The following is a 19186-nucleotide window of genomic DNA, read 5'->3' as shown; positions in this document are numbered from 1 at the left end:
GAAGGTTCGGGAACACCTTTACGCTGTACGATACCGTCCGTTTCCTCGCAACCCGTCTCTCGGCATGTATGACTTGCCGCTAATGTCACTACCAAAGACCACGGCGGCCACGGCGACGCAAGGGGCAAGGCGTCTGTCGGGCATCAACCATGCCATACAATGGCGATGGCCGGCCGAGCCGATACGTCCTCTGGATCCCGCACAGAGTAACATCCACGAAGATCTTCCGGTTCCAGGAGCAATGTCTCCCGAGTCCCGGGTGGCATGAGGCTGCTTGGCACGGCCAGAATGCTACGGAATGCAGCTGGCGATGGCCGACTTGGCACTCGCCCTTCAGAGCGGCGTTCAGGAGTGTCCGAACAATGAGCTGAGGTGATGTCGCACGCGTTGTTGGATCATCTGCCTTTTTCTCGGGCTTGTTGCTGCTGCTCTCCATATTGATGACGCAGGGGGGTCGCTGACGGAAACTTTGCAATGATGCATCGTCCCCCATCTTGTCAACGTGAGATTCTGCGAGCACGGCAATGATAGTCTCCGTTGCCACGCGTCGCACAACTATGCTGTTGCGCCTCAGTCTCGGCCGATTACTTCGCGTCAAGTCCCTTCGTCTTGTTTCGAGGACCACCAAAGTCGCTCCCAGGTGTTTTATACTCGTCTGAATAGTGTTCCGCAACTGACAGATCTATTGTCGCTGTCGTTAAGATCAGGGTGATCTCCGGATTCGAACGCCGACAAGCATTGGAATGAGGCACTAGAACTTTTCAAGTTCGTAGTCTCAGTGGCCGAGAGGCCCGGAGCTGCGACCCCGTCTGCAAGGGGATTGGGATACCGCCACGTTGTTACTTATCTGAGGCGGTCCTCAGCACGCCGATAACGCCCTGAGCTTAGACGACTGGCCGGCTCTGAGGGCGCTTGGCTGAGTCCGGCGAAACTATCGCCAGCATCCCCTTACGAGCGGTAGTCTTGAAGAGACGCAATGACTCAAAGCTGACCGCTTCCAGAGTTGATATCTCACTCGCACTGCTCTCAGGAGGTTGCGCCGTTGGGGAGAACGTGAGGCTCCCTGGATATTGGAGTCGGGTTTTTTTGACGTATTATAAGCAGAGCTCTGGATATGTCCAGGACTGGAGAGTTTGTTAGGGCACCACGACTCCAGGGTCTATCGCGCAGCCCGACTTCTCAGGCCAGACGTCGCTTTTCTAGTCCTGACACTGGAAAGCGACATTTATCTTTCCCAGCCGTCAGTCGTCCCATGATGCTAGGTGTAATCAGGGCCCTGAATTTCTTCCACCCAAACCGGATGTCCTACCTTTCTCGTCGCTTCCCTCCATTCAAGTACTGCTTGCAATGCACACCGATAACAACAGGCTCGCCTACTCACAGTCGACCAGCGAGGTTGAGCCCACAAAAATGGAGAGTTCAGCTATAGCAGTTGCACCTAACCTTAACAAAGGCAGCTTGATGACGTCGTTGTCTAGCTTTGCGCTCAACGTGCAGTATATAATAATGCAAGTCAGTTGGTTCAGAATTCTGAATCTTAGTGACCGGTACGGTAGCGGGATGAGTGACGGCGTCTTCATGGTCAACTGTTGGTCCTCTGGGACAACCTCACTCAGAAGGTAAACCCACCTATATTCTCGACGTGAACTCCCAGCAGATGGCGGATTAAAGTTCTGTATCATTAACGAAGGAAGACCAGTTCCCATGAAACTTGCGAAGCTAACACCATGGCTCCTTCGTCGAAAAAGCATGGACAACATTTATCCTTGATAGGCTCGGCGCCCAGAAGTCTCAATGGCAAGAACGTGTTTACAACCACCAGCACCCACATCCTGCATACACCGACAAGGACAATCATGTGGCTGATGTTCCATCGACGTCCGCCGCACGTCTGTGATAATATAAAACATGATATAGCTTGTCCTGGTTTGACGCCAGAGCACTCAACCTCTGAAAGGCAGTGGGCCCGTCTCCCTACAGTACTTTCCGGTAACCTCTGTCTATTGGACGCAAGGCCTTGAGCTTCCCTGGTTGCCCCCAATCAGAATTATCTCTTTCAACGAAATGTTTTTTAAAGATGGCAAGGATTAGAAATCAGTGTATAGAGCCTTACCTTCCAAGGCTCTATACTGCATGAAACCGCAAAATCTGCGTCTCGGCGAACTCGCCTTCTTTTTCGCAACTCGCCTCCCATAAATTCGTGAACACCTCAGACTCCAATCCCTGTCTATGTATTTGATTCTCTACTTCCACGCCAACAATGACTTCAGAATCGCCCCTCTTCCAGCTCCTCCGCATCGGCAATGGAACCCTCAACCACCGCGTCGTCATGGCTCCGCTCACCCGGCTCCGCGCAGACGCAAAGCACGTTCAACTCCTCATGGCAACAACATACTACGAGCAACGAGCCTCCGTGCCAGGCACACTCCTAATAAGTGAAGCAACCATCATCTCTCCGCAACACGGCGGTTACCCGCACGCGCCAGGGATCTGGAACTTGGAGCAAGTCGCCGCATGGAAGAAAGTCACTGACGCCGTCCACGCCATGGGCAGTTATATCTTCTGCCAGTTTGTCGCGGTCGGCCGGGTAACTGACCCAGCGACCCTAAAAACGGACGGCGGGTATGAAGTCACGGCGCCCAGCGCTATCCCCCTCGATGCTGAGAACGGGGTTGTTCCAAAAGAGCTCACCGAGGAGGACATCCAGGCTCTTATCCAGACATTTGTGACCGCGGCCAAGAATGCCATTGCGGCTGGATTTGATGGGGTTGAGATCCACGGCGCCAACGGGTATTTGGTGGATCAGTTCTTGCAGGACGTCACGAACAAACGCACTGATGCCTGGAGAGGGAGCATTCCCAACCGCGCGCGGTTTGGTCTCGAAGTCGCCCGGGCGCTTGTTGAAGCCGTTGGTGCAGACCGTGTGGGCTTCAGACTCAGTCCATGGAATACATGGCAGGGGATGAAGATGGCGGACCCAGTGCCGCAGTTCAGCTATCTCGCCGAGAAGCTCAAGGAGCTCAAACTGGCATACCTGCACGTTATCGAATCACGAGTTATCAGCAACGTCGATTGCGACAAGACAGAGGGGATCGAGTTCCTACTTGAGATCTGGGGCAAGACAAGTCCCGTTCTTGTCGCGGGCGGTTATAACCCGGCGAATGCGGAGGCTGCGTTTACAGAATATAAGGATAACGACATTGCCGTTGTCTTTGGGAGGCATTTCATTGCGAACCCTGATCTGCCGTTCAGGATTAGAGAGGGGCTGCCGTTGAACAAATACGACCGGGACAGCTTCTATGCGTTCATGCAGGAGGCGGGTTATATTGATTATCCGTTCAGCAAGGAGTTTTTGGAAGCTAAGAATTAGGCGATTGTATCTATATCGGGTTTAGAAGTTGGGTGGAGAGATGTATATAATCGAGCGCAGCATAGACTTTAGAGCATAGATGTATAGTAAGCCGATAGGGTTTGATATCAGTCAAACTCGAGTGTCTCAAACAACACTTGGAGTAACGCATAACGAACTTTTTGTCTGTGGAAGTCTCCAACTGGAAACGGTTCACTTCTCCAACGTACAGGCGGGGTCCCTGATAAGCTGCGGGGCAGACAACAATGACCTCATTTACACGAATCTTATCTATCCGAAGACGACTCCAAAAATATCAGGCATCGCTTCACAATTCACCACTGTAGGTTTCCTCTTGACAAACAATCATTGCTGGAACAAACAACGAGCCGCCATGGCCCCGTCATTCTACGCATTCCCTGGCACCGCCGTCGTCACTGGCGCAGCAGGAGGCAAGATGAACCCCTAATTCCATATCTTTCCTAACATCACCAGGAATCGGCGCCGCAACAGCCATAGCCTTTGCAGCTGCCGGGTGCGCACGTATCGCAATCACCGACCTCCCCGGCTCAGGCCTGAACGAAACACACATGAAGATCCTTGCTGCGACCTCCAACAAACCGAACGTGATGTCCTACCCTGGCGACATCAGCGACGAGTCCTTTGTGAATAGTTTCATCGACCAAGTATTCAGCGCATTCAAGCGGATAGACTACGTGGTTAATTGCGCGGGGGTCCTGCAGAAGGAGTTCCTGCGCTCGACGGAAGTCAGCAGTGAGCAATTTGATTTCATCAACGGAGTGAACTATCGTGGGACGTGGTTGGTTTCGCGCGCGGCGCTGAGGAAGATGGTCAGCCAAGAGCCACTGTCTGATGGTGTCGAGGACGGGGAATGGAGACAGAAGAGTCGGGGATCTATTGTGAATATCGCGAGTCAGCTGGGGGTTGTTTCGAGGGCTGGTGCCGGTACGTTATACTGACTCAGTTATCTGCCCGAGACATTTCCCCAGACGCGGTTGGTGTCTAATGTGATGTGATGCAGCCGCATACTGCGCCTCCAAGTCTGCCATAATAGGCCTGACGCGCGCCGACGCGATCGACTTCTCCAAGGACCTGATTCGAGTCAACTGCGTTTGTCCCGGTGTGATCGATACGAACATGACGACGGGGGATCCCCGGACGAAAGAGGCGTTGGCGCCGGCGGTGCAGATTGCGCCTATGGGCAGAATGGGCGATCCTAGGGAGGTTGCCGATGCAGTGCTGTTCTTGAGTTCTAGTAGGGCGTCTTTTGTGCAGGGGCATGCGCTTGTTGTGGATGGAGGGTATGTGATTAATTGAGGCGTCTCACGGAGAATAACTTGGCTGGTCGCAGTCATTCCAGTAGGTTGTTTGGATGCTTAGACCCCAGCAAATGAACAAGAGCATTCTAAAGTATGGTGCTGGTCCAGAAAAGCTGGAAGCCATATTTGCGTACTGAGCAATGTGTCTCTGGCCGCCATAGATAGCGCCTTGCCCAGCGCTATCTTTGCAGACATCCCCATTAATCCGCCGTTGCATGTCATCATCTTTTTCTAGTGTTCTCGTAAATGCTGAGTGCTTTCCCTACAATAGTACCAAACGTATGGCCTCTTCAATGTCGCACCCCTCGTCTAAACTGCTCGAGTTAAATGAAGACTGCGATTTCTGCGGCTCTTGCGATCTCTGGAACGCCACTAGTCCCTTTAGTCCTCTTAATTACTGCGAGTTCAGGCTCAATGATTCTCTGACTCTATCATCATAGATAACCCATACACAGTAGTATCCGCGTGGACTTAAATGTGGATAAAGATAGCAACTCAGGTATCTGGTATCCGCATGGATACGATATGGATAGCATTTGCTATCTGATATCCGCGGATATGCCGGTCTACTCCTTACTAATCAATGTCCAGCACCTGCAACCACTTTACTTTGGGCGTTTCATTCTCGCATTACGGCAGTTTATATTACAAGGAAGACGTACATCCACCAGCAAGCAACCATTTTGTCAAGGAAGGCAAGCTTGTGAGAGATTCAGCGTTTGCCATCGGCCCGGCTACAGGCCGGGACTGGAATGATGCAGGCCGATTAGGTTTGCACGTTGAAAAAGGGCCATGTACGTCGTGGCTCATGCCGCTGTTGTACAGTCGCTGATATGTCTACAAGGGCTTCTCTAACATAGTATCTGCAAGCAGTCGCGACGCGAGAGTTGAAGCCAGTCCAGTCTCTAGAACCTCCAAAACATATTGCCTTGTTCTGTGGCCCAAAACTGTACCGGCCAGACATGGAAAAGAAAATTACTGCTTTAGTATGGTACCGACAGATCATTGATGCCTTAATTCCAAGGGATACAACACCAGGCCTTGCGTCTGGCATAACGACTTGCATGATGACAATGTCTTCGTTGACCCGCAAAATCCCGAAAAGATTACGGGAATCATCGACTGGCAGTCCTGTCACATCTCTTCCCTGTTCAACCACAGCCCAGATCCGGCCTTTCTCGATTGGGACGGCCTTGAGCCTGAGACACTCGATCTGGCACCACGGCCGAGCCTCTCGGGGCTTTCGCCTGAAGAACGCCGCGGCTGTACATGAGTATACTGTCCAAAACGTCTTCGTTGGATGGCGGAAACTTATGCATGCCAAAAACCCAGAGCTATACAGAGTTATCGAATTCCGAAAGACGGCAGCTTACTGACTGATTTTTCTAGCCCACCGAATGTTTGAGTATGGCGAGGCGCACTTCCTGTCGCTCCTTATCGACCTGAAAGACACGTGGGCGAACTTACCTGCCGTCACCAGTGATACCCCATTCCCATTTGACTTTTCCGACGCAGACATCGAGCGTATAAAGCTGGATAGCAATGGTGCAGTGGCAGCAACCAAGCTAATTGCAGGAGTCAAGGAGAGGATGGGCGGTTTGTGGCCGGACAAAGGCTTCATCGAGCACGAGCGATACGATGATTGCGAAATCGCCCTCCGCGAAGTCAAAGGCATGATATTGGAGCAATTGGCTGAAACTGACGTGGAAAAAGCTGAGTACGAGCGCTACTGGCCATTCGATTGATCTCTATTGCGCCGTAGAAATGGGATGATTGAAGGAAAGACAACCTTCTCAATACTCCTTGACCTTTTCATCCAGATCTGAGTTGTTTCTGACTCTGGGTATTGAGGCGTGGTCGAGGTGTAGTGATCAGTCAACCCCAACCAAGGGCCGATGTCATTTCGGTCGATCCAGCAATCCTTCGAGGGGTGGGCGACTGGATTTACCGAGCCATTTCGGGCTATCAGGGCTCTTCTGCCGTAGCTGTTAATTAGCACATCGCTGTTCGTGTAGACAGCAATCTGAAGCTGCATATGGTCTCAGCACTCCATGATGACCTGCACCAGCCGCCCTTTCAGCAAAGCATTTTTGCGGCTAATTTAACCTTTGACGATATCTCCCAGCTTAGTTTAATAGCCTCCTTGCTTGACATTAAATCTCTAAAACCCTTGTTCAATACCTCTACCAGTCCCTGTCTTGTAACCGGGAACCTGCGCTGCTTACAATGACTGAAAACGAAGCAATTGCGGATTCCTCAAGTAGTATTTGCTTCCAGAGGTATACTTTGCAGGATGATCATCGCTAATATGGCCCCGTGGAAGATATATGTGACTCTGACAGAGTGTTAACCGATGAACGGAAGGATGCTACACAGGTAGAGTATAGCCAGACCGAGATTAAATACTGTCAACGGATAGAGATTTTATGGAAGAAACATTGTGGAACTTTTTTGGATGGAGTCCGTGTCCACCTAACATATCTCCGCAGGAAGCTCAGTATATATCGATCATTGAGGAAGCCAACCTAATCGAGTTGGGCTTTTTGTTTTGTGTAGATGAGCTTTTAGACAAGGTTAACGAGGCAGAGGCAAGAGGCCGGTATAAGAAGGGACAGTGCGAGAACTCGCAGGCCGGTAAGCACTGCGAGATATGGTGTATGGATCCTGCTCGATCGTGCTCCTTATCGTGGCGGAAACCCTAATATAGATTGTGCTGCAATGAATAGATCGCATGCCTGGAATGGTAGAAAACAAGTCGGATTAACTGTTAGGAAATCCACACTAAGTTCTAAAGCTGAGAGGTCTATTTTCTAGCCCCGCCTGACCCTAGCCCTTGCAGTCATCAGGACAGTTAGGATAATCCATCAACTGCTCAACAGTTATTTGTAAAGGCCAACGGCAGAAGTGCGTAGTCCGGAAATTAGTACTGCATAAGTTCGAATGAATTGGCCAACATAGGAAACATAAATGCATAGTCGGAATATCCGTAGGTCAATAAAAACGCAGCTATTGGGCTCATAAGTGTAAGTGCAGAGCAGTCTTGTTCACAAACGTTGACTCGCTATTGACCCTGATCACCTCCAGAGCATCAGTATCTGTGGATTTACCACTAGGTTCTTGATTTTCATCCGCCTCTAGCAGTCCGTTGGCCTCGACTATCATTGACCGTTATCTTGCCCGGAACGAGAGCTGCTTATATGAACAGACCCGTTAATGGAACTTTACGGCAAAACATAGCCTCTGCGTCCGTGCATTGATAATATATAGAGTCATGCATGCCTCTACGAGATAGCAGGATTATATCAAGTACCCAATATGCAAAGGGGGGAAAATCCCATTAAGTAGCATATCCGTGGAGAGATGACAGAAGCTAGACCAGGTTTTCGCAATCATGTACAGACCCTTGCTGCGAAGACCCGAGCGTATACGCGAAAACTTGCTAGTGGCCGAGCATCAGCTGAGTGATTGGGTAGTTCTATCTCCAACAATGATGCTTATCGCGCCAATATCACGCGAGGATGTCGTGATGCACCAGGGATGAAAAAGCACATTTATAGCGCATTTCCACCACCAAACCATGTAGGAATAACAGGAAGCTCAAACTGCCGGACAAATACGTTCCGAGCAGCAAAATGATGATTGAAACACCAGCTCTCAAGGAGCCAGAGAGCAAAGCGACCGCAGTCTCCTCCCCTTCTTCCAGCCAGGATGTCCCGCCTCGCCGCTCATTCCGCTCCTTCATCTGGGACACAGACACGCACCTTAAGACCCCCGAAGAGCGGCACCTTCTCCTGAAACTGGACATTGCAATGCTCAGCATCGGATGCCTGGGATTCTTCATGAAATACCTCGACCAGGGAAACCTCTCTAACGCGTACGTATCAGGCATGCAAGAAGCCCTTTCCATGTGCGGCAACGAATACACCTATGCACAAACAATGTACGCGATCACATATGCGATAATGCAGATCCCAAGTACACTGATCATCCAGCGTGTGCGGCCGAGTATCTGGCTCGCGGCCATGGAAATCTGCTGGGGCGCATTCACGTTTGCGCAGGCCGGTCTGAAGTCGGTGTCTGAGCTTTATGCGTTCCGATTCCTGGTTGGATTCTTTGAAAGTTCGTTTTTCCCCTCGTTGCTTTACTTACTGGGGAGTTGGTATACAAAGACTGAGCTTGCAAAACGCGTTGCGCTGTTCCATATGACGGCGCCCCTGGGGACGGCTTTTGGCGGGTATCTACAGGCCGCCGTCTACGAAAATCTGGATGGCAGTCATGGGATTGAGGGGTGGAGATGGCTTTATATTGTTTGTGGTTGCATGACTGTTCCGGTTGGAATTGAACGTTCTTCGTTCTCCCAGACACGCCGTATAACACCCGGGTTTGATTTTTGAACGAAAAGGAGAGGGATCTCGCTAAGGAGAGGGTAACGAGGGTGGGAAAGGCGCCGCCGGTTAGGGTTACGTTAGGCACAATCAAGAGGATTCTCGGGAGTTGGAAGTGGTATGCGTTCGTGTTCGGATATGTGGTCAGTACTCAATCCTAGTGCCATGGGCTCAAGGGGTGGTTGCTGATGCAGTGAAGCTATATGGATCCTCCTGCGGTGGCAACGGGTACTTTGCTATTTGGCTCAAGGCAGAGAATTTCTCTGTGGCCGACCGCAGTATCATTCCTACTGGCACTTCGCTCATATCGGCGGCTTGCGTGGTCCTGTGGGGGTTTCTGTCTGACTACACTGGGAGTAGGTTTGCCTTTATGCTTATACCATTGGTAAATCCCCGTAGCACCAGTACTGTGTACATTGTTGATGCTTGGCTTAGGTATACGGGCTGCTGCCAAATGGTATCTTGGCCTTTTGGCCAGCAAGTCTTGCACTGAAGGAGTTCGCCTTCCTGACAATTGGCGTCCAGCTCATGACAGCAGTCTTGTAAAGTATCCAACCGCCTTCAGTGAATTGTCTTTAACATGTGCAGCTATTCTTGGGCCAACGAGGTCTGCGCCGACAACAATGAACAGCGAGCCGTAGTGATCAGCAGTATGAATGGGTTCCAGTATGCAGTCGCTGCATGGCTGCCTATTGCCATCTTTCCGCAGACCATGGCGCCGTCCTTCCGTAAGTCTCTAGCCATTTATAGCATCCATATATGTCCTAATGTACACAGGCTACGGCTTCCCGGCTACATTTGGGTTGGTTATTGCGGCAACAGTCAGTGTTATTGCCATCCGCCTGTTTATCTGGCGGGATGAGCGGAGAGCGCAGCAGAACGCAGCTGGAGAGGAACCGGTCGTCTAGACTTCGCGGACTTGGGCACGGTAGGAGAACAGTGCCTATTCATCGACGCTTGCCTGCTTGTTGCACGCGAAGCTTGTCAAGCACGAACTCAGTTCTTGTGTGGATGAATCGTTTCCTACAATGCTCCAACATGGAATATTAGTAGGCTGATACCTATCTGGCAACTCCAATGGTTGTACATGTGCGACATACCTATACCGAGGCGGCATTTCTGATCCTTCACCGAATGCTCGTTCTTCCGGTGTCCTGGGACCAATTATCCTAAAACATTACGGCGAATCAGGCAGTTCATGCCAGAATAGTCGTGCAGACATATAACATCACAGAACTCTTATTCTGTAATGATTATCCGCTAAGTAGACAGCAAGCTAAAAACAAGGGAGCCGCCACTACGTAGACTGTCGTATAGTCTCGCATTGTAACCATGCAAGAGGGGACAGGGCAATCCAGATAGTCTTACCCTTGACGATATCAGCTATGCCGATTTACCCAGTCCCCATCAAATCGCCCATACCAATCACCGCTCCAATGAGTGGGAAAAAGCTCCGGGTCAAGTGCATCCACCCCCATTTGAGGACGAGTTGTCTCACCTCCTTCAGTTCCACCACCTCCATTCCTCCACTGGCGGACGCGTATTCGAAAAGTACTGTATTTGTAGGAATCATAAACAGCAGCGTAAAGGCGGACATCAAAACCGTCACAATCCCTGCCGTGAGCAACGTCCTCCAGCGTTTCCCTTCTGACCGTCGCTGCCATGCACATAGGGTATAGAAGGTCAACGTGAGCACGGCCATTGATGGGTGACCGCGGTGGCCGTAGTGAAACATCCGAATCCATTGGCTGAGGAGGTAAGTAGGCTGGTTTATCGTGTCGAGCCACACGGGAATGGAGAGAAGGGTTATGGTCATCATTGAGCCTAGGTTCGAGGGTTAGTGATCCGGATCTGGCAGACGTCCGTCGGGGCATTTAACCACGTACCGGAGAGCATTGAGCCTGTGATGATGGCCGTGGCCTGGAGGCCGTCGGTGAATGAGTACTTAGCAGCCATGAAGTGCAGACGTGTCTTTGGGTGCTTCCGATATAGCTCTCTGGCGTTCTAGGACAGGGCTCGGCAAACTCCAGTGAACAACTCAGCAGTCTCAAGGAATATATAAAAGCACAGAGGACGAGATCACATAAGGTCGCGCTAAATTGCCCGATGCTCTCCGAAAACTCTGCAGCACAACGAGGAAAATAAACCGGGAGCGGATGATTATAGGTCAGTGAGTCTGCCGAGCGTAATGTGATGTATATGTCAGATCTGCTGTACCCAGTGCTCCTACCATATTGAGAGACTAATTCTCGGCGCTTTTGAATACTGATATGATAAACTCATTAAGCTAGAGTTTCCCAGATATATACCTGCTCCATCACTTCCAAAGATTGCGATAGTTACCAAACAAAACTCCCCGATCCTCTTAAATGCTCAGGGTTTTAAGGGAGTGCAGCTCTTTTCCAGCATCGCGAATCACTCGCATGTAAGCTTTTATGCAAAAGTTGCAGAAACTCTTTCAGTCGAGGTGTCCTATGCACATGAGACTTCTGTTGTTCCCCCCCCTAAGGTAAGTGCGTCATCCGAGTATTACTTTCTGGTAGATATTGTTAACATTGGCCCACTCTACAGAAACCGATAAGTAGATTCCTAGGTACGGAAGTACTACTGCTGATCCAAGGTACTATCCAATATCTGGTAGGCACTTCCTGCAACGACATCCTAATCTTTCCATTAAGCCCAGATCTCCCCGTATCACCATTCGCGAAAGTCCACCCTCGGAGCCGCGATCTCCACAAAGGTTCAGCCGTATCCCTATCGGACACTCTGGAGGGTTCGGAAGGTACTGAGCATTGTGATCAGGGATCGGCAAGCTGTACCATCCGAGCATTGGCTAAAGCTGCCATTTGATGTTCCACAGCGTTGCGAGGCCGGGACCGGATTGACCCGGTGCTCCTACTCTAAGAAAGACTGGCTTGTCAGTACTAGTAGTAATATTGATTATTGGCTAGTCGCCTAAGTGTACGGGTTCGACAGGTCTGTATTGTCCTATTGCCGAGTCGACCTGGCAATCAGGAAGTAGAGTAAAGCATTCTAATCGGGCTACAGTAAAACCCCGCTATAAGAAATCAATTCAGACCGCTGTTTATATTCCTTATAGCGGGGTATTTCTTTTAGCGAAAATGCTCGGCCGCTTGCATAAAGATATAGATTTTTCAGTCCTTTAGGAAATACAGTCCCTATTCACGAGAAAAAAAAGTTCCGGATATCAGTCTGATACTGATTCTGCATCTTCCTCTCCATCAATACTTGCTCGTGGTGTAGACGTTCCTGAAGAAGTGTTGGATTTCCAGCGACTTGCTGCTCTTAAGCAAGCGTAGCTTGTAGAGTGCTTCTAAAGCATCATTTGCAGAGATCTTAGGAAGCACTTCTAAGATCTCCTCAACATCAGACTCCTCAGCTCCTTCAGCACTAAATTGGGAAAGAATAAGAGTATCTAAATCCTCTAAATCATCAGTAACCTGTTCTTCTATCGGGTTTAGGAACTGGTCAATCTTCATGATCTCTCGGATGTTGGATACTGCTAGCTGATCCAGGCCTGATTGAAGCTCATTTATGAGCTGAATATCAATCATTTCTGTATCATCTTGAGTGGTCAAGGCTTTTGTAAAGCAGTTTTGAATAGCTTCACAAGTTAGATCCACCTCCCATGCTTGAATTGCCCATCGTACGGCACATAAAAGTGTCATTGTGGCCACTGAATCATAATCACGGTCTAATTCAGCCATCATATAGAGTAGCCACTTGCGTTTCCAGTAAGCCTTCCATGTGCATATTATCCCTTGGTCAAGTGGCTGGTATTTTGCTGTTCAATTGGCCGGCAGCCATACAACTAATGTATTCTGAAGCTGCAAGGAGATCTCTTTGAAAGCTGCTTCATGAGCAGAGAAATTATCCATCAGAAGAAGAACTTTTCTTCCAGTCATTTTAGCATCAAACCAGAGAAGCCACTCTTTAAAGATCTTTCCAGTCATCCAGGCCTCCTTGTTAGACCTCCAGTAGCACCCAAGGATCTCAATATTCACTCCAGCAGCCTGAAAAACGCGTGGTTTCTTTGCAGTTCCAATAATCCAAATAGGAAGGCGTTCAGAGGCATCGGAATTTGTACAAAAATAGAGTGTTATTCGTGCTTTATCCTTCCTCTTCCCTGGTATAGAGCGGGTTGTAAGACATTGGTCAGGGATCATTCTCCAATATAGACCCGTCTCATCACAGTTAAAAATATCCTTAGGCGAGTATTTGCTGAAAAACTTGACGAATACTGATCATTGCCTCATCTGCATTTATGGATAGACTCCCTGCTTCGCCATGCCGAGAATTTGACCGGATATTTCTGTAACGGGCATAGGTAGTATTGTTTTCAACTAGCTGTCCTGTATTCACGAATATCACAAGCTTAGAGAAAGAAACAAAAGATAGAAGCGCAGATATCTTCCTCCCCCCTTTTATCAAGCTTTCCCAATATTACATCAAGACTTCCGACTTTCCAGACTTGCATGCCGACGGATCTCTTTCCCGAAGTTATGAGGACGGATCTCTTTTCCTACGAGGCCGCAATTCCGAGGCTGTACATTGATGTCGCAGAAACCTTATTTAGGACCAGGTTGAGGGCATGGCCGACAACCAAGATCCAGGCCATAGCCTGTGACAATTTCGGCGATTTTGAAAGCGCTGGAGCCAGCCATTGCTGAATTGAGGCATACCTGTTTCTGGATAGAGAGATGGCCAGAATTGGCGTGCTTTCTCACGTACGAGCTCTTGAGGTACAAAAATCTGAATCTCTGCTCGCTGTATCCACTCATATATAGCCTCTTCAAGCTCTGGCCAGCTCTCTGCACGGTGCTTTTTGGCATCTAGCTGGTAATCTTTTGCAGTATCTAGCCAGTCATAATTGGCAGAGAGGATGCACGAGATAGTAGGTAGAGTAATGTTCTGGTTATATACTTCTTTGAACCACTGTTGTAGCTGAGTCCCAGTCAAATATGGCTTCAGTTTATGCTGGGCGCGAAGGGCAGATCGTTGACGGTTTGTAAAAGAAGTTCATTTGGCCATTTTAACCAGAATTTGCAGAGGAGTGCGATCAACAAAATCTTTTCTAGTAACTTGCTATAAGGAATTTTGTATGAGAGAATGAAAAAAATATTGCAGTTTGCTTATAGCGGGGTATTCCTTATATCGGGGTTTCTTATAGCGGGGTTTTACTGGTACTCAACCAAACCCCACGAGTGGTGAATTATTATAGCCATGACTTTAAAGAGTTATCTTCCAATGTAATGATGAGTTGAACCTTTCAGTGTGACAAGGTTACGCCCTCGGATCCCACATCTCGTCGACTTCCTCGAACAGCCCCGTTCTCTTGCCTGCAGCCTCCAGTACGTCTTCCAGACTCACAAGCTTAAAGCTCGCCAGCTCCGCCGTTTCACCAGTAGATAGCTGATTCGCATCATCGTGAACAACAAGCAACCCCCTCGGAAAGTCGTCGTTCAATCCTGTCGACACCCCGGTAACTCCATCTGTATTGGTGACCCCATCAACGCTCCCATCGCCAGATTCCCCAACCGTAAAAGTTAACACATGATCATGCGGTTCCGCCCGTCTATAGACGGAGTACGCACTTACCCCCTGACACGAGACGATGATAAGACCCTGTTCGGGGGTTTTCCCTGGAAGTAGCGTGACGCCCTCTACGTCCGCGTAGAGAGTCCCATCCCCCACCTTGGCGACAAGGGTCCCCTTCGGAGACCCTGTAGGTTCTGCCTCATACCTCCAAAGTCCCAATGGCTCCTCTCCAAGAAAGATGTAGCCGTTTTCTTCGTCAGCGACGCATCCCTCCGGTTGGCCGCCTAAACCGCCGGTGAACTTGCGGACAAGGGTTGTGGCGAGAGTTCCGTTGGATGAGGAAGTGAGTTCGTACTGAAGATAGAGACCGGACTTTTCGTTGACAAAGAGGTACTGTTTTCCGTTTGAGGGCGAGCGGTAACTGCACGAGCCGTAAACCGTGTAGTCTTCCGGTGTTGGCCGTCTTCCACCCGGGATAGAAGTAAGAAGGCCGTCCGGTGTGATTTCGAACAGGCTGTATAAAAGATTCTAAGTGACAACCTTCATAGAGCCCTACGGTGGCCACTTACCAGAGCGTATCGTCCTCCCGACAAGCGGCGTATGCAAGATCGATCGTCCGCCGTCCGGCCTGAAAGCCATATATAATATCGACGTTATTCGGTTCACCAGCTGCCACCGTCTGGAGTAAATTTCCCTTCAGGTCAAATACCGCCAGTCCGGCCCCGATCTCCGATTTTGTGGTTGTGATGATTGTCGATCGGTTAGGGTTAGCTGGAGAAATCCAGATAGCAGGGTCGTCGCCGTCGCCGCCGTTTGCATCGGTCTCGTATTTGGCCTCAACGCCAATCCAGGAACACTCCGGCCCTGCCCAGTGGCTACGGCACTTACATTCGTTGGGACCTACACAGGTTCCGTGTCTGGAACAGTTGTTGTGGCATGTTATCTCCGTACAATCAGAACCCGCCCAGCCGGAAAAACAGGAGAGAGTGTTGTTTGCGCTTGGGAAGCCGTTTTGCTTTGGGCCAGACTGCCCAGGGCTCCTCCTGGGCGTATATGACGTGTTCGGCTGCAGTGGTAGGGCAGTAAAAGCCGACTCGAGCGAGGCGACACCGAAAGCGTTGCCAGAATCACTTTCAATAGCGAAGCCCAACAGTCCGTACGGATATTGGGATGTGTTGGATTGGTAGATTGAAGTCCCAGAGATTTCGAGGTCCTCCACACCTGTCACGGTCAAGGAGCCCACTTGCTCTAGCTCTGGGGTATAGACCACAATCTTGTCCGACTGGGTCACAAACAGATACTGGGTCGCGGCAGACACGTAAACGGCGAGCCCTGAGATCTCGTCGCTGACCTGCCCCACTGTCTGGATATCCGGAGCTGTGGTAGATTCCGCAGCCGCAAAGGAATAAATCGTCTTGTCCTCGGCAGCAAAGTATACAACGTTGTCTTCCGGCGAGACAGCACACGAACTTGGTTCGACTGGGAGCGGGAAAGTTTGGACCTGCCAGGGCAATTAGCAGACGTACATGTATGTGCATCTCAACCACAGGACCAACCTCCAGAATCTCAACTTTTGACCCATTCTCTCGCACAAGAAACTGGATGCCCTGCTTTTTTCCAAAGAGATAAAAATACTTCCCTCCGCTAGTACTGGTCCAGGTGCACAGACATGACCAATCTCCGAGTGCCCTCTTCCGTGTTGAAGGAATCTCACCCAGACCATTGACATCAAACACGCGAATAATAGAGTCTGGTGCTGCAATGGAGACGACAAGGTCGCGGTGCCCGACATCATACAGGAGGCCAGCTACCTTGGTACGACCGGGTATGGCTCGGGCCGTCTCGTTCAAGCCTTGCAGGCTGAAGCTGCGGATCCCGCCCGTTGCTGCACTTCCATCATTGCCAATCAAAAAGGACCTGCTTCCGGCGGTCCCGTAGTAGAAGGCAGTTTGGTCAGATTCTACTTCGGTACTCAATGAGGAGACGGCAAGGTTTGCTGTCAAAGGGGAGGCAATGCTACCCGCAGCGGAGACGAGCAGGACTCCAAGGGCATGGGGTAAACGCATCTTGTCGGAGAACTCAAACCATTGATCCAAATCCCAAACGACTTTTGCGCGACGATTTTATATTGGTATTCATGCCAAGAAGTCATGTTGCAGCCAAGATAGCCAAGAAACGGTTTCGGTTCGGCAGCATCTCGTGCTCAAGGCTTGTCTTTCGATTGGGTTTCAGTCGGGCGTCATCTATCTCTAGCTCATACAGGTAATATAAAATGAAGCAGCTTGCTGCAGGGGTGGCGTTCTACTGTGAGGATAATAATGGAGGGCGTCGAATCCCATGTGACTAGATCTCTATCCAGTAGCTTCTTATTACATAGCAGGTGCCGCAGCCTACATTTTTTATTGGATCACCTGCTGTCATGTCATCAGATCTCATGGGAAGCCGATTGACTAATGCGGCTTGGCTTTAGATCAAGATCGTGGTATCGTTGCAGACGTTCAAGTACAACCCGATAGAATGCGATTGCTACCAGCCTGGATATTCACACAAATAGTTTCGCGCCTCTTCACATTCCGCACTCCTCCGACGCTTGCCGCGTTTACCAAGACTGTTGCTCGGCCAGCTGCAGTCCAATCGAAAAAAAGCCTCGGTATCCAACTGTAGAAGAGCACGCAAAGGTTCCACCATCTCGACTCCCCATCCATGATGGCCTCGTATGCCCGCTGACATGGGTCCCAGTAGACCACCTCCTTCCCGTAGCCCCAGTGAATATGCCCAAAAAACATGAAGCAGAGGTCGTGACTCCATCTCCCACAGCGCTTGGTGAAGTACCCGGCAGCCAAGATGCCCAAGGTCAAGATGCGCCTTTGGCGGACCATGCGTCACCAGGAGATCGGTATCATCAGGTATCTCTTTCCATATCATAGTATCAGTTCGGGGGTACTGAAAAGCCCCGTTGCCATGTTTGGGAGTATACGGCGATCCGAAGACTTTCAGTTGGTGCCCAGCACCGAGATCCAGGATAGCTGATGTATTTTCGAGATAGATGAGCGATTTCCAATCAACGATGACACTTTCATTCCCATGATGGCTATGGCGATTACGGTCAAGTAAGGTATCGTGGTTGCCTGCGATCACGATCTTGTATCGGTGCGGCTGTGAGTCGAGCCAGTCAATCTGCTTCTCGAGCTCTTCTCTCGTTCCTGACTCTGTAAGATCGCCAGCATGGATGAGGATATCGCCATCTGGGAGATTGGGCTTTGTGTTGTGCGTGTCGGATACACAGACCACGTGAACTAGGTTGTCGGTCGTCTTCTTCAGTAGAGCAGTCGAGCCCTGGCCGCATACATATTGAGCGATGGATTCTGTGGGTGACCTGCAGAAGCGAGACCAAAAGCTCTCTTGCTCTGGGCGTTGTAGCAGGCATCTAAAGTAGACATTTTCAAGTCAGCGTAATGTTATTCGATAGTAAAAAAAAGGGAGATCAAAAACTGGATATCATAATCCTGGAGGCTGCAGGCAGAAGGAAGGACACAAAACAGTGGCGGTGACAGAGCCGCAACTTAAGCCGCGAATCATCGCTCCTTCCTGGTGGACTGTCCTTCGTTTATAGGCAACAACAGGACCTCCAATGATATACTGCACCAGATGAATTAAGACTCGAATGTTTAACTGCTCCCAGAGTTTCCTGTCAGAAGTGACTGAACAACGTCAGCCAATCAACCAGCAGCGCCGCAGCCAGCGTGTGACAATATCGGAAGAATGACGGCCCGGAACTATCATACTGGCAATATGAGGCTAAAGGCCCGAAGGGGACTAGGGTCATATCTACAATATGAAGGGCATATTGGAATTATGATCGGGACATAATAGGAGTATGATACCGGCATATTGGGGATATGATGGAGCAAGGTATTTAAGGACGCTCATTTACCATGTAATTAGTTTTGTACTTCGCGTCTTATTTTCGGAACAACCAAGATAGCCAACATTGTCAAGTTACCGCATTTCACCCTACCTTCCTTGTCTGATCTCAGAATATCCTTAGGACCTGTTGAGCCCTACTCCTAAGAAGGACTCTTTTGGCCTTATCTGACAGAAGAACTCTTTTGGCCTTATCCGACATTTCCACGTAGTTTGCAAGGAAGTATTTCGCAAACTTGTTATTTGCGGACTTATACCGTTCTCTTTTTGTTTTAATCTTTTTTATTTTTACTTTTATTTTTATTTGATATGGAAATGTCATGTATATGCCGGCTTACGCCACGTGACATCGTGGCTTGGGCGCGACCACTAACCCCTGAGGATCTGACCCTTCAACGGATAGACAGATTGTGGAAGAGTGAAGAGATCTATCGTCAACAAGATAGAGAATCAATCGTCATATGGCATCCGATCCTTAGTAGGCTACGTCCGTGTAGTTGATACAGTTTCCTTCTGCCCTTTCCCCTCTGAGCATTCACAACATTATTTCCAAAAAAAAAAAAAAAAAATACTAAACTAATGACAATGAATATCTGTAGGTGTAAATTTAACACACATATATCCTTTAT

At 49.6% G+C, this 19186-nt stretch overlaps 8 protein-coding genes across 8 annotated transcripts in view; 4 read left to right on the top strand and 4 right to left on the bottom strand.

The window, feature by feature from the left end:
- The first annotated feature begins 2010 nt into the window (after positions 1–2010).
- BDW70DRAFT_23272 (alkene reductase) lies at positions 2011–3375 on the top strand. Its single transcript, XM_073743560.1, has one exon. It carries the CDS (start codon positions 2261–2263, stop codon positions 3368–3370), a length of 1110 nt encoding a protein of 369 aa, XP_073597655.1. The 5' UTR covers positions 2011–2260; the 3' UTR covers positions 3371–3375.
- A 303-nt stretch (positions 3376–3678) lies between these two features.
- BDW70DRAFT_166637 (SDR family NAD(P)-dependent oxidoreductase) lies at positions 3679–4819 on the top strand. The gene is made up of 3 exons (XM_073742044.1): positions 3679–3801; positions 3845–4315; positions 4392–4819. The coding sequence occupies exons 1-3, from the start codon at positions 3744–3746 to the stop codon at positions 4685–4687; spliced, it is 825 nt and encodes a 274-aa protein (XP_073597654.1). The 5' UTR covers positions 3679–3743; the 3' UTR covers positions 4688–4819.
- A 453-nt stretch (positions 4820–5272) lies between these two features.
- BDW70DRAFT_149035 (uncharacterized protein) lies at positions 5273–6434 on the top strand (the record flags this gene model as incomplete). Its single annotated transcript, XM_073738949.1, has 4 exons — positions 5273–5483; positions 5677–5680; positions 5728–5954; positions 6079–6434. The coding sequence occupies 4 exons, from the start codon at positions 5273–5275 to the stop codon at positions 6432–6434; spliced, it is 798 nt and encodes a 265-aa protein (XP_073597653.1).
- A 1887-nt stretch (positions 6435–8321) lies between these two features.
- Positions 8322–9982, top strand: BDW70DRAFT_166632 (major facilitator superfamily domain-containing protein; the record flags this gene model as incomplete). Its single annotated transcript, XM_073742043.1, has 6 exons — positions 8322–9020; positions 9092–9217; positions 9274–9459; positions 9510–9616; positions 9663–9802; positions 9852–9982. 6 exons carry the CDS (start codon positions 8322–8324, stop codon positions 9980–9982), a joined length of 1389 nt encoding a protein of 462 aa, XP_073597652.1.
- Positions 9983–10467: 485 nt separating this feature from the next.
- BDW70DRAFT_158450 (DUF1772 domain-containing protein) lies at positions 10468–11030 on the bottom strand (the record flags this gene model as incomplete). Its single annotated transcript, XM_073740523.1, has 2 exons — positions 10468–10898; positions 10961–11030. 2 exons carry the CDS (start codon positions 11028–11030, stop codon positions 10468–10470), a joined length of 501 nt encoding a protein of 166 aa, XP_073597651.1.
- Positions 11031–12278: 1248 nt separating this feature from the next.
- On the bottom strand, positions 12279–13163 carry BDW70DRAFT_23245 (uncharacterized protein). The gene has a single exon (XM_073743559.1). It carries the CDS (start codon positions 12803–12805, stop codon positions 12317–12319), a length of 489 nt encoding a protein of 162 aa, XP_073597650.1. The 5' UTR covers positions 12806–13163; the 3' UTR covers positions 12279–12316.
- A 1058-nt stretch (positions 13164–14221) lies between these two features.
- Positions 14222–16699, bottom strand: BDW70DRAFT_166628 (uncharacterized protein; the record flags this gene model as incomplete). The annotated part of the gene is made up of 3 exons (XM_073742042.1): positions 14222–15147; positions 15203–16134; positions 16190–16699. 3 exons carry the CDS (start codon positions 16697–16699, stop codon positions 14379–14381), a joined length of 2211 nt encoding a protein of 736 aa, XP_073597649.1. The 3' UTR covers positions 14222–14378.
- A 460-nt stretch (positions 16700–17159) lies between these two features.
- The window catches only part of BDW70DRAFT_158447 (uncharacterized protein), a gene marked incomplete at both ends in the record, with an annotated part of 2978 nt that continues 951 nt past the window's right edge, over positions 17160–19186 (bottom strand). Inside the window, one exon of the mRNA XM_073740522.1 lies at positions 17160–17969. Coding sequence (XP_073597648.1) covers positions 17160–17969 — 810 coding nt within the window. The remainder of the gene's footprint in view (positions 17970–19186) is intronic.

The sequence above is a fragment of the Aspergillus foveolatus genome (assembly GCF_047715535.1).
Source record: "Aspergillus foveolatus strain CBS 279.81 unplaced genomic scaffold BDW70scaffold_14, whole genome shotgun sequence".
NCBI classification, from domain to species: Eukaryota; Fungi; Ascomycota; class Eurotiomycetes; order Eurotiales; family Aspergillaceae; genus Aspergillus; species Aspergillus foveolatus.
The sequence above is the reverse complement of the archived record's forward strand: the minus strand, read 5'-3'. Positions and strand labels throughout refer to the sequence as shown.